The sequence below is a fragment of the Elephantulus edwardii genome, unplaced genomic scaffold (assembly GCF_000299155.1).
Source record: "Elephantulus edwardii isolate Elephantulus edwardi_28Jun2011 unplaced genomic scaffold, EleEdw1.0 scaffold00010, whole genome shotgun sequence".
In the NCBI taxonomy this organism is placed as follows: domain Eukaryota; kingdom Metazoa; phylum Chordata; class Mammalia; order Macroscelidea; family Macroscelididae; genus Elephantulus; species Elephantulus edwardii.
The window spans coordinates 10,239,755-10,254,178 of record NW_006399760.1 but is presented as its reverse complement, the minus strand read 5'-3'; the positions used below and the strand labels follow the sequence as shown (position 1 = coordinate 10,254,178).

The following is a 14,424-nucleotide window of genomic DNA, read 5'->3' as shown; positions in this document are numbered from 1 at the left end:
GTCAATGAAAAAAGGAAGGTGCTTTTTGTTTTTGTTTTTCTACTGTTTTCTCAACCTATTTTACAAAGTGCAAGTCTTTTATGAAGATGTTATTGGCATCTAAACTCTGTGACAAATACACTCTTCTAAGGCTAGTTTTGAAAAAAAAAGTTATTCAATGGATTACTTATTTAATAATTCATCTTTCAAAGAATTTTGTAAGATAATTTGACTTTTCCTAACACCACAGATGTATGGGAATTGAATGTTCTTTTGTGCCCTATCCTGGAGAATGGTGTGGTGTTCAAAACGTATGCCACAAAGCAAATCTGGGACTAGTTCAGTATAGTTCTGTGGAAAAACTTTATATTTATTTTCTAATTTTTAAAAAAATTTTATTTTATTAATTTTAATGAACATTTATAGAAATTTTGGATTTTCAGTCATTCATTGTTGCACTTTTTTCTTTATCCCCATCCCCCAGTTTGCTCTTCTCTTTGAAAAGCAAAACTTTCTAAATTTTTAAAAATTATCATGCATTATTTTTAACCTAAAGGTGAAATTATGGAAAAATACTTGAGCAGAGGTTAGAATACCTTCCAATAAAAAGGGGACTCATAATCCCTGAACTTCAGAAGGTCAGAGCCAATCCTGAGGAGTTGAACAGTTGATGGTATTTAAGGTGTTTAGGAAGACCCCAAGTGTGTCTGAGCAGAACTGTTTGCTATAGAGTTTCAATGGCTGCTTTTTTGGAAGTTGATTGCCAGGCTTTTTCCCTGGCACCTTTGGTTGGATTCCAACCTTTTGATTAGCAGCCAAACACATGAGCATTTTGCCCTCCACTCTGAGGAATGTTTCCTTTGGTTGATTTGAGGTATAGGGTGAGAGTCTACAAGCATTACATGATCTCATGTACCAGTTTTCCAAAATGCCAGGTCTTTGTGCAGCTTGGAAGGAAATTCTCAGTATGAGGATCCTTCTGACAATTTAAACAAAGCAAGAAGACCATCTCCAGTACCTGGAAGTAGTAAGAAAAGTACTTGACAAGGGAGATAAGAAGAACTGTGCTTGTCTCTAACCTCTTAGAGACAACGGCCTGATAGTAAAGTAGACTCCATTGTTGTACGAGCATGCTGGAATATGGAAGATGAATATAATTTGATCTACAGACATGGGACAGGACGTTGGTCAGGTTGCTATTGAGCTGATAACAAAATAGGGCTGAAATGATAATGTTCCTTGAGCGAGATGAGCCATGGGGATGAAGGTGCTATGTGGCTTTGCCAGGGTGTGTAAATCTTTGTTGGGACTCTAAGAAATGGAATGAGGCAAGCAGTGATGTGAAATCCAAGTTTTTGGAAACAATTCTGATTTGAGTAGAAGTGTTCCTAGAGGTCAGGAAAATTAGGCAGTGATTTCATTCCATACATCCTTAATAATTCTTCTATTTATTTCATTTTACAAGAATTTTATCTTTTCCTCATTATAAAAATAATAATGATTATGTATAATGATTATTTATCACTTGATATGCACTGTGGACTGAGCAAGACTCTTCTGAAACATTACTCATTTACTACTCACCAAAGGAATAAGCTCTCTTATGATCTCCCTTTTACAAATGAGAAATGAAGCTCAGAATTGAGTGATTTGTCAAAGATTACACACCCAGTATGGGTGGAGCCAATGCTTATGTTTGGTTCTGCCTAACTCCAAAGGCCTGTTGCGGTGATTTTTGTTTTCTTTTGTTTTTTTATTTGACTCATTAACCTCAATGTCTCCTTTTATATCATTGTTAGGTGGGAGTGAAACACAAACGGAAAAAATTCTTCTCATAATTGAACAAATCAAAGGAGGAAATACTAACATTTCTGTAAATAATACTTCCAATCTTTTCCATATGTGTATGTTTTCTACATAATTATATTTCTATGAGTGTGAAACCACTGAACCCTAATTTTTTTCCCTAGCACAGGTATTTTTCCAAATAATAATAATTAATTTTGGCTATGAATTGCATTCCAATAAGCTGAGTCCTATAGAATCCTCCCACATTGTGGAAGGTTTAGGTTGTTTCCAAGTTTCCCGGAGTACAAACAATACTGCTGTAAATAGTTAGCTTTGCATAAACTATAAACTCTCCTTCTTCTTACTTAGGATAGAATCCTACAATTGGAGGTGATCATCTCAAGAGGTAAAAAACATTATAAAGCTTTTCATTCTTGACATGAAATATAGCTTTCCTAATATGTTATGCTCTTAAACATGCCAACTTGTGACAGATAGAGGGTCTGATTCAACACATACACAGCTGTCAAAATGGGATTCACTCTATTTCTTCAGTTTTCTGTAACTTCATCATCTTTTTCTGTCTGTATTTGCAAAGTAGAGGACAGAGGATCTTGCTAAGAAGCACTGCCTTTTGTTTTTAAAAAATTGCTCTCAGGGGGATTTGTTTTCCAACTAGCAAACATTGAAACATGAGAAATATCTCCATGTATGAGAGATAAAGGAATTATAGAAAAACAAATTATATGGAATTTTCCTTTGGAAAAAAAATCCCCTCAAGATATGGAACATTTTTTTCCATTTAATGTCTGTTGTAACAATACAACTAAAACATCTATGTGAGCTTCTAGGTTCTTTGACAACCACTTCCTACCACTTCTATCTTCTTTGATTTCTCTCACTTTCACTCTGTTGTCAAATGACATTTTCATAAACACTGAGATCATCATGTCAATGGCTAATGGCTCGCTAGTCCCTATGTCTTACTGAACTGTTTGACTTTCAACCTCAACAGTCTACCCGTCAGCAAATCGACTACCTTTCAACGTCTTTCTCCCATTAATTTCATCTTCACTTTGTCTCCTGCCTTTCTAAGGGAGGAGACTCTATGTTAATACGTTTGACACATATTTTATAGAGATAAGAACTATGCTTTTCATTTTATGAATCAGAAGCTAATCTAGGACCTTCAAGCATTTATCACTGTAATGTCAATTTGGAAAGCACCCATTAATAAAGATTTCTGGTTGATGGCATTTTGATATGATAGCTTACCTTGAATTCCTGTCTCAAGCTATTATAAAAGAAGCATAGACCTTGGCATTGAGTTTGCTCAAGAATGAGGACTATGAGACTATTCAGCCCATGCAGCCAGTGTGCAAGCTTATCTGTAACACCATCATGTTGTTGTTATTGTGTACTATAGAGTCAGAACTGATCTTCAGCTGACCCTTCAGTGGGTTTTCAGAAACAGTTAATCACACAGGAGTTTTCCTATCCTTCTCCCATGGAGCAGCTAGTGGCCTCAAACTGTGTGTTTTCAGGAATGTATCACAGCTTCTTGCCACTAGGCGACCAGAGCTCCCTAATCCTTAAAAAAAAATCTATCTTTGTGGACAGAACTTCACGTTCTAGTCCTTTTGTGCAAGCTTCCTTAATTTGTAGCTCTTTTGTTTTGAGGAAAAGAGCTTAACTTAGAGTTTTGCAAAAATGGAGTTCTCTTGGCCATAGACTATGTAGGTCAAGTGGAATTTGTGGCACTTCATTATGTTCCCTGACCCTCACTAAATAAACTTCAAAAAAAATATATATATTTACAACAATTTTGAATAAACATTACATACAAGTGTTGACGGTAGATTTTCTGAAGAACTACCAAATGCATCAAGACTAAAGAAAACATTCTAATGATTCTTTCAAACATGAATATATTTAAATTCTCGTTAAACAATCTTCTTATTTAGTCTCCTCAAGCTTTGATGACATGCCACGATTGGCTGTTTATCAAAAACTTAACAAGAAATGCTTAACAAGATATAATCGTGTGCACACACTTGTGCATAATTAAATGCAGTTTATAATTCAGTGCAGGGTGGAATATGGTCACACCACCCTGGAAAGGTTGGTGGCTGGCAAACTTTCTACCCATCTTTAATAATAAACCTTATGATATGAATGCTATGAAGGTGATAAAAGAATCTGATCTTAAATCTTATTTTTAAACATCTATTTCCATCTCTGCAGAATTAAATAAATGTACCAACGAGTCTAGGCAGTTAATTTAGATTTACTAAACATAGTTGGGAATTAATTGTTCATGTTAGAATGGGGTAATAGGGAACTAGGTTTGGCCATTACTGGAGGTTTTTTTAAACTGGCTAGACTCTTATCCATGTTTTATTTATTTATTTGCTTACTTCTGGGTGGAAAATCAGTTGGTCTTTTTATAGTTTCTTCATTTTATAGCTGTTCTTTAAGTTGGAAAAAAAAGCAATAATTGTGAATAAGCAATAGATATGTCTCAAGAACACCGTGACTAGGTATTATATAGCATTAAAAAGAGTCTACTTTTCCATTTGTTTTATGACTTGATTCAGTTAAAGTTACTAAGACAAGCACTTCAGTATTTACTTGCAACTCGAAACCCATTTCATGGTGTGTCTAGATCCTAAGGCAAAAGAATTTACATTAGAGAAATGCTTACCTAATGCTAGGCATTTTATATGCATTATCTCATTTAATACTCGTAGCCAAAGTATATGGTTGGCATTATTTAATCTGATATTTTTGCCCAAGATCAAAATGACAGTAAATAGATTTCTCTCTTTCTCCCTAAATCCTTTCACTGAACCATACTGGGCTTCCTATTATAGCCAGTATGTTGACAGTAACAGGAAGGGGCATTTTAAACAATAAAAGAGATTCTGAACTTTGAGACAAGGCTATCCTCTGAAAATAAAATTAGATGGAAGCTAGCTGGAATAATTTTATTAAAATATATTCCCTATTCTTGAAACCACTATAGAAGGTAGTATGGTGCTTTCTCAAAAAGTTGGAAATAGAAATACTGTTTGACCCAGCAAATCCACTACTGGGAATATACTTTAAAGAAACCAGAACTGCCCCCCCCAAGCAGATATATGCACACCCATGTATATTGCAGCTTTGTTCACAATAGTAAAGAGTTGGAAACAACCCAAGTGCTTATCAACAGATGAATGGCTAGAGAAGCTGCGGTATATTCACACAATGGAATATTATGCAGCACTGAAAAACAAAGAACTTATGAAAAATTATACAAAATAGGTGACCATGGAGGACATTTTGCTGAGTGAAATAACTCAGTCATAAAAAGAAAAATACTGCATAATGCCGCTGTTATAAAGCAGGACTTACAATGAGGGTTGAGGGGAAAGTAAGAAGAGAAGGGGTAAATAATGTACATGACATTGAAACAGACGAGGGAGAAAACTGTATTAAAGGAATAGATGATTAGGTATTATTGGCATGACAAGAGTCCAGAATAAGAGTTGCGCAGTAAAGTGGTCTGAGGGCAGTGGGGAAGGGGGAGAGGGGACTGTAAAACAATGAGAGAACTTTTTTTACAAAGACAAACTGGGGGAGAGAAGGGGCAAGGAGGAAATTGTGCAATAATGAATGAATGGAAATCCAAGTTCTTTATAAATTTTTATTAAAATCTCAATAAAAAAAGAAAAATATTTATTCCCTATTCTGATTATTAACCTGGCAAATCATGAACTGTCTTCATCTATACTGTGGCATATATTGTGGGTTGAATTGTGGCCCAGGATTTGTGTTGAAATCCTAATCCCCATACGTGTAAAAAAGATGGGCAGTAAAGGATGACAGAAGAAAAACTGATATCTTTTTGCATTGTGGTATTGGAAAAGAGTACAAAGTATCCTACAGATTTCCAAAAGAAAGAATATATATGTCTTTGAGAAAGAGCAACCAGGATGCTTCTTAGTTACAAGGATGATGAAGCTTTATCTCACTCATCATCCTCATATTTTGGACATGTTGTTCTGAGAAGCCTTTCCTTGGAGAAAGACATCATACTTAAGAAGGTGGTGGGTCAACTAAAGAGATGAAGATCCTCGGTGAGATAGATTGACACAGTGACTGTAACAATGGGTTCAAGGATGCCAAAAATGATGGAGATGGCATAAAATAGGGCAAGGTTCAGATCCATTGTCCATAGGGTTTCTATGAGTTGCAATGGATTTTACAGCACCTAACAACACACTTGTGATCTCATTTGAGGCCATACCAGTGTGATATGTTTTATAGGTATTTTTTGAGTTATAAACAAACCAGAATATATACTGAAATACATCATACAGGTGAACAGACATCATGTAAAGAATGTTTAAAAAACAGTGAATCCCAAAGAACCAAAGACATATCAAGAAAGGAAAAAAAACATGGCCAAGACTCTGATTCTGACTTTTAGGCTTTAGAAATGTCAGAAAAGAACTTTCTTAAATCCACCTTCTAGTGTTATATATGTGTTAGCAGCACTAGGTAACTAAGACACTACCATTAGAAAAGAAGAGGAAGATCACTTAAATGAAATAGAAGACTATCTGTGAATTACAAAATAGACTCTGAACAGCATGTACAGAATTATGAACTTTAAACACATTAAGAAAATAGACAAATATTTGCATCTCCTCAGAAATAGGTCTAGAGAGATACATATTAAAATTTTATTAACTTCTGTTTAGCAGGCTAAGAGCGGTTGCTAAGCAAATTTAATAAAAAAGGGTAAATGTATATAAACTATTGTTTTGTTGTTGAGTGCCATGGAGAGTTGGAACTGACTCATAGCTGACTATTGTTGCTGTTTGTTTTTTTTTACAATTGACATGTAGTACTTCTACAATTTAATATTATGTAGTGAATTAGATTAGCTAAAGATTATGTAAGAATTACTTATCAGCCAAATGAATGATAAAGGTAATTATTCTTAAGGTAAGAAAAGGAAACTTTACAATGTATTTGAAACTCAGGCTTTAACAGATCTATATGGTGAAAGTTAAAATCTCATAAAAACTTTAAAAAGAAATGTGTCCAAAATGTAGCTTTCAAACCTACCAATTCTTCACTTATCCAATCCAAGCTCTGAGACACATACATAATTTCTCCATTTTCTTACTTCTTTAACCTAACCATTAGCAAATCCAGTCTGATCCACTTTCAAATGATCTCCATTCGCTTCTCTATGGAGGGTACACTCAAGTTATGTGATCTCTTGCTTTAGCTACTCCAACTACCTATTTAGAAGTAGGCCTTCTTGCTTTTACTTTTGCAATCCATGCTGCATACGGCAGCCAGAATGATCTTTTACACTCACATACTTTGGTCACGTAGCCATGAGGGACCAGTCTTTGGAGAAGAATATCATACTTCAAAGGGTCAAGGGACAGGCAAGAAAGGAAGACCCCAGATGAAACGGATAGACCCTCTAAGTTGGGTAATGAGGGCAAGAGTGTCAGAGACAGTGAGATTGGCTCAGGATAGAGCAGGATTCAAAAATATTGTGCACAGGGTTGCTATGAGTCATAGCCAACTCAATGAACACAACAAAAATAACAATTTAACGTTGCTCGGTGATTTTTCATTTGGAATAGAATGCAAATCTCTCACCATAATCTACAAGGAAGTTTGTCATATGATATGATACTAATATGTTTGTGTCCTTGATTTCTGCTGCTGTAAACCTCTTTGCCCAAGCTCTAGCCATATAGACCAGATGCCTCTTTTTTTTTTTTTTTTCAGATGCCTCTTTTTAAAGAAATAAAAATTATTCAAGCTTCTAGGTTTTTATAATTGCTTGGGGGTTTTGTTGTTGATTTTCCTTTATGCTTACAGTACTATTCTCATTTTACATGGTTGGTGGTATGATTTGATTCAACGTTTTACAGGTGATGACATTGGATTTCAGAGAGTTGAAGTAATTGGTGATCTCAGTTATGGACCTTGGTTTTAAACTCATATTTGAATCATTTCATGTTCTTTCCACTATTTTAGATAAAAAGGTAAAGATGACCCACCCCAGGATTCTGGTAATGGTTGGGAGAGTTAAGAATCATGCATTTGCTTGTTGTATAAGCAGGAAAAATAATAGATTCTTTCAGAACTTCTCTTTTTAGGAACTCCTTCCCAACTCTAGTACATTCTTCAGCACTTTCTAGGAAGTCTTAGGCAAGCTAGGTGGGGGAGTCTGAGATACATACATTTAGACATTCTTCTCACAGAGATATGGAAAGAAATACTGTCCATTTAGATAATAATTACAAGATGGCATACCCAGAAACAACTTACTTAGTTAGATGTCCAAAGAGAACTTTCATGGTGTCACGATTTGGTGGAGGAAGTTTTTGTACAAGAGACTTTATTGTTTCGATTCTTGCATTGTTGTCTGTTTTCTCTGAAGAAAAAAAAGAAGAAAAATTAATTTTATAAAAGAATTTCACAGTTATGTGAGAAATTTGTTAGGAGAATTTGAGTAAGACTTATCAACTTAAAAAGGTTCTATGCAACAACAAAAGGGGTTGGGTGTCCACAACATAGTCTTGTGGAGTTTATTTTTACTCCAAACTAGGTTATAATAGCATGAAGGCAGGAATTCTGGTGATGTAGTTCACAGTGTATTGTGCTACACACAGCCATTGATTCTTTGGGAGGAAAGTGAGCAGTCTGCTCCCGTTAAGATTTTCAGCTTCACAAACCTGAAGAAGGGTCACTGTGAGTCAGAATCAACTGAATGGCAATGGTTTGTTTGGGGTTTTTTTTTGCGTGTGTTTCTCTGTTTTTTAATATGACAGAAACCGTGGAGTGACCTTAACATGTTCATCATCCTGTTAAGCACAGATATTGGGGTTCTTTTTTTTTAAGGTACGTACACACAGAGAGAGATCAGCTGGCCCAGTGGACAGAAAGCGATGCTACCAAGCCAAAGGTGGGTAACTTTTAATCTGCTGCCCTGGAGCCTGTCTTTCATTGTTTTTGTTCAGACATTCCTCTAGGTTGTACAGCCCTGGTGTACAAGTTGCCTTACAGCGGTCACTTGTGGTTGCTGTGAGGCTGAACACTGTGACACTGATGTGTCAAATGTGTTAATGGCTGGTTACCCAATGCGGACAGAGAGTGGGGTGAAGCTCCCCAATTAAAACAAGCTTGGAAGGAGGAGTGGCACCCAATTCCATAAAAGCTTGCCTCTGGAAACCCTATTAACCTGGAGAGAGGATGAAAGGCACCTAAGCATTGAGGACTCTCCTTCATAGGGTTGCTATGAGTTGCATGCGACTCTATGGCACTTAACAACAACAACAACAACAACAACAACAACATAGGGTCACTATAAGTTGCAAGCAACTTGACAGCACATAACAATAACAACAACAACAACTACCTGGAAGGGGTCCCGGGAGGTGGGTTAAGCGTGCAACTGCCAACCTTTGGGTTGGAAGGTTGGCAAGGTGTCTTATCAGAAAATTCCAGTTATCTCCTTTTGATTTGAAAGGTACCTGCTTAACATTTGAGTCATAAATTGGAATATGTTTTAATACTAAATACTGGTTGTTGATTTTTTTAAATAATGAAACTTGGTGGTGCAGTGTTTAAGTGCTCAAGAGTTTGCACACATGAGCTGTTGTTGGAAAGAAAGATATATTCTTGACCTCCACAAACATGACAGCCTTGAATACCTTCTCAAGAATTTAATGGGGATCTCAATTCTGTTCCACTGACTTACGTGCCTGTCATTGTGCCAGTATCATGCTGTTTTGGTTAATACTGCTGTGTAGTAGGTTTTGAGGTCAGAGAGTGCTATACCTCCCACTTCATTTTTGTTTCTTAGAAGTGTTTTGCTTATTCGGAGTCTCTTGCCTCTCCAAATAAACTTGACAATTTCCCTTTCTATCTCCTTAAAAAAGGGAATTTGGTATTTGTATTAGGATTGCATTGGATATGTAGATTGCTTTTGGCAGAATTGTCATTTTAACAATACTGAGTTTTCCTATTGATGAATAGGGTACATATCCCCATTTCTTTAGGTCTTACATTTTTGGTGGGATTGTAAAATGGTACAATGACTCTGGAAGGCAATTTGGCCCTTCATAAAAAAGCTGAACATAAAAAAAAAAACATTCCATATGACTCACCTATTCCATTGCTTGGAATATACCCCAAGAAAATGAGAACTGAAGCTCAAATTGAAACTTGTACACCAATGTTCATAGCAGCATTACTCACCATCACAAGAACATGGAAACAGCCCAGATGTCAACCACAAACGAATGGATTGAGAAGTTGTGGCACATTCACACAATGGAATACTATAACCATGCAGAAGCAGTGATTTTGTAAATTACTTCCTAACTTGTGAGGGACTGGAGAGCATTATGCTGAGTGAACTAATTCAGTCCCATAAGGACAAATACTGTATAAAACCATTATTGTAGAATGAGTATAAGGATCCAAGGTGGGGAGAGGGTGGAAATAGAGGAGTGAGGATGGGGGGGGGAGCGTGATAATCATAGGTTTGCACAATTCGATGGGTGAGTGGGGTGAAGGAGATGGGAAAGATCTATTGTGAAAAACAATGTATTCACACTTTGTAAATAAATGAGAATAATTTTTTTTTAATAAAAGAATTTCATGGGAGAGTTCCCCTTTGCCTTGTAGGGAAACGATGATCTTTGAATCAGAACTGAATGCAAAGCAACGGGGCTTTCTTTGAGTTTAGAGGTACAATTTTTTTCATTTCAATACATTAAAAACATTGACTTATCTCTCTTCCATGTGCTTTTTTGTCTATCTTGTGGCACAGAGCTTCTGATGACTCTGAAGAGGCTACTGTTGGAAAGATGGTGTATAAAAGAATATGACATGTTCCCTTTATCTTCCTCAAGACAATACCACCTATTAAGGAGGTGGTAATATAACCACTGGAAAAATATATTTACCCGCTTTCTTGCTGGCTGATGTGACTATGTAACTCAATCTAGACACTAAAACATAAGCTAAAGTTAACATGGGACTTCTGGTGAAGCTGTGTAGAGGGAGGTGATTTAGCTCTTTAACTTTTTTTTTTTAATTACTCCATTCTCCTTCATGAAATGGCTGCATGTGATACAACCACATAAAAGGGAATCTGTGCATGAGTGGGGCATACAGTTAGAAGGAGCTGGCCTGATGATACAGGGCAGTGAGGACCAGTCTTGGATGGACTGCCTCTGGGTTTCTGTCCCATAAGCCTTTGAGAGAGAATCTATGATAGATACTGGGGCCAAACACAGCTCCTAACAAGGTGTACTTCAGAAAGCCCAATTCATAACTTTATACTTCTATGAAGTATATAAGCTTCACAGAATAGAATAAGAAAGTGCCAAATCATGCAGTTTCTTTAATATGTGGTTACAACAAAACAAAATGAAACACCAAAACCTTTTTTATTAAGAATTATAGGAGAGTATCCTCAGAAGATGGTATTTGTCTGAAGTAGAATGAGGGCAATCTTCCTAGTAGATCTCTGCTTGGAAACCTTTATTTTCTACCTAAAACCACAAAGGCCTATAAATAATGCCTCCCACAGTCAAAGCATTTAAAATTTCAGTTATTCTTAGAAGAGTTCCAAAATAATATGGATTGGGCAGCTGCAAATGAAAGAGACAAAGGGGAGAATTGGAGAAAAATAGAAAAGGCAGTTGCAACATCATTGCCAACCACAGATCTACTATTTTCTGCCAAAAGTGTAGAAAACTCCCTAATAGCTTAATGATGGTAAGAAAATATGGTACTTTGTTGGGCCAGTTGGAACTATGGCCACCATGATATTTAGTGGGTTTAATGAATGAAATAAGAATGACTGAACAAATGGAAGACATGAACATGGAATTCAAACAGACTTCAGTTTGAATTTACTAACAGCTCTTTATTAGCTGTGTAATCTTGGACAAGTTGCTTACATTCTTTGATTGTAATATTTAAAAGAACAGTTGCATGAATTTAACTAAAATAAGATGTAATATGCCTACTACTACGACTAGTGAGTCTGTACTCTATACATGTTCATTCTATCTTCCTTCCCCACTTCCTGCCCCCTCACACCATGTTTTGAAGACCAAAATGAATCTGGCTCACCTCTTATTTCAGGCAATTAGCATACTGTCTGGCTGCCATGAGCATTCAAAATATAGTTGCTGATAGTTGAACCAAGTTGGTGTTGCTGTGGTAACCTGGCATTACACAACACTCTACATACTTGGTGATAGGTTGGGACAGAAATGATCTGATTGATAAACAGTTCAGGAGCTCTGGTGGTATAGTCCCTAGGGAGTCGCCCTGCTAATCCAAAGACCATTCCTCTCTGGCAGTTCAAATCCACCAGCATCTCTGAGGGAGAAAGATGGACACTCTCCTTCCGTGTTTCTTACTTTTGGAAACGCAACAGAGTCAGATCCAGCTGGATGACAATGAGGTGAGGAGGATCAAGAAAGTAAATAGTAGTTCCCATATTTACTTGTAAGAAACATCTGACATGAAAGTGATTTTTAAAAAAATGGTTCTCTTTTTCAATTTCTCATACTTGAGGTACTGGACAATTGGGTATCTGTAATTCAGTTATACTTCAGTGGTATAGGAATATTTATGATTGCACCTTGAGCTTTAGAGGGGGAACTGGATGATTACTTGAAGAGGGCTGAGCTATGATTAAGGAGGAACAATTTCTTTTTCTTTCATCATAACCTGGACAAAATCTTATTAAGCAGTTCTAAGAAAGCAGTGGTCTCTCATTCAAATCAATACCGCACCCACTCTTCCATAGCTTGTAAAATCAGGAAATAACACTAACACTTCTAAGTGGTGGAACATCTAAAAATACAATCGGATACATTAAAATCGAAATGACACCTTTTCAGATCTGGTTTATTGATGTGTCATATTAGGAATTGGATTCAGCATACATAATACAGGAGTGGTTAATGAGCTAAGATTCAGACACAGCGTACTAAAGATGTGTCAACTATCTTCAGTTGATTCACTGAGCATCTGAAAGACAGCATTTTCTATTAATATTTCTCCTTCAGCATATGGCTTCTCATTATTGTGAAGTATTGAAAGTTCTGAGTATACTTTGAGAGATTCCCAACTTTTTAAACTTTAAGAGTTTTTCTGCATGGGAATTTAGAAAACTTTCTAGAAAAAAACATGTTCTAGATGATTTACGTATTTTTCAGTGGTAACTCCTCAGTTCTCTCCCCTTTTATTTACTTTTGCTTGTACAATTCTTTTAGAATTTATTTCTGCCTTTACTCAATGCTCTTCAGTACCTCCTTTTCAGTACCCCATCCAAATCCCAAGACTGTCTGTCTCCAACCTTTAAGCTCTGTACTTCATTTTGGACAAACCTAAGGGGAGATTCTAAACAGCTTCTTGTTAAAGTCCACACCTCATACAATAGCCCCATCTTTCTAGGTATGAAGGAATGCATTGTAAATGAGCTCCTGTAGAGACAACACTATGCTAGCCTGAGGGGCAACATCTATACATAATGAGAAATAGCTTTTAACAAGGAGATAAGGATGTAGTTTTATATTTTCCCCCTGATTCATGGTTTTGAGGATACATTTTTTAGAAATGTGGTTTATGATAGTTACATTTGCATTTATCTGCATGAAATGCTGCTACCCAAACAAGGACGTTTACAACTGAATATCTTTTTTTTTTGAAAAGCAATGAGATAAAGTCACATGATGATGGAAAGAGTCTTGTAGAGTGCAGAACCCTGGATCTGGTAACCCCAGACACTTTTCCTTCTTATCATCTGTGCATTAATGATCTTGAATTTATTTATTGCTACAGCTAAGTCATATTTCCAAATAAAATATGCTTTGTTATATATGTTCACCCAGAAGACCGGATTCTTCCAGGAACTGGTGCAGAGGGAGTTCCGTTCATTCTGTTTAGTTACAATTTTTAAAGGACAACTGTACCCTCTGTTTAAAGGAGGTCAGCAGTATCACAGCTGTTCTGCTTCTTAAAGTTATTTTGGAGTGCATAATGCATCCTGCATGAAAATCATGATATTCACTTATATGTCAAGGCTGTATTTGGAAGAAAACAATCTTTAAGTTCTTTTTTGGTTTATATTTTTTGAATCATGCCATTTCAGAATTTAGTTAATGACACTCCCTTACTTATAGGAAGAATGAGAATATTGTAAGAATATCTTATTTATTTCAGCATGCCCTACAATTGGGTTAGAATCTTTGGATATAGTGCTTTTTTTCTGAGTTGAGTGTTAACGAGCCTTCTAAGACATGGTAACAAAATGCTTGATAAATCTTTAAATAGCCTATATTTACTTTAGGAAGAGGCAATCTTGTGGCAAATTTTAGCCTCACAAATGGATACGAGGATATACATGTCATAAATAAGGGAATTGCCATAAGACAGAAGAATTCTTGCTCTGCTATGTGACTTGGGACAAGTTGCTTGAATTATGGATGTTGAAAGTGTCTTATTTAAAAATATTTTTTAAAACTATACCTATTTATTCGGGCTTTTATAGAATTAATTCTTTTAGTGCATTTAAATTCAGGACATGCAATAGGTCCTCAATAATGC

At 36.1% G+C, this 14,424-nt stretch overlaps 1 protein-coding gene across 2 annotated transcripts in view; it reads right to left on the bottom strand.

The window, feature by feature from the left end:
- The window catches only part of ARHGAP15 (Rho GTPase activating protein 15), a 948,827-nt gene that overhangs the window by 84,894 nt on the left and 849,509 nt on the right, over window positions 1–14,424 (bottom strand). The window contains exon 14 of one of the 2 annotated variants that reach the window (XM_006880749.1): window positions 8,116–8,214. In XM_006880749.1, coding sequence (XP_006880811.1) covers window positions 8,116–8,214 — 99 coding nt within the window. Of the gene's footprint in view, window positions 1–8,115; window positions 8,222–14,424 lie in introns of both variants that reach the window. The other variant, XM_006880750.1, reaches the window with a different exon arrangement.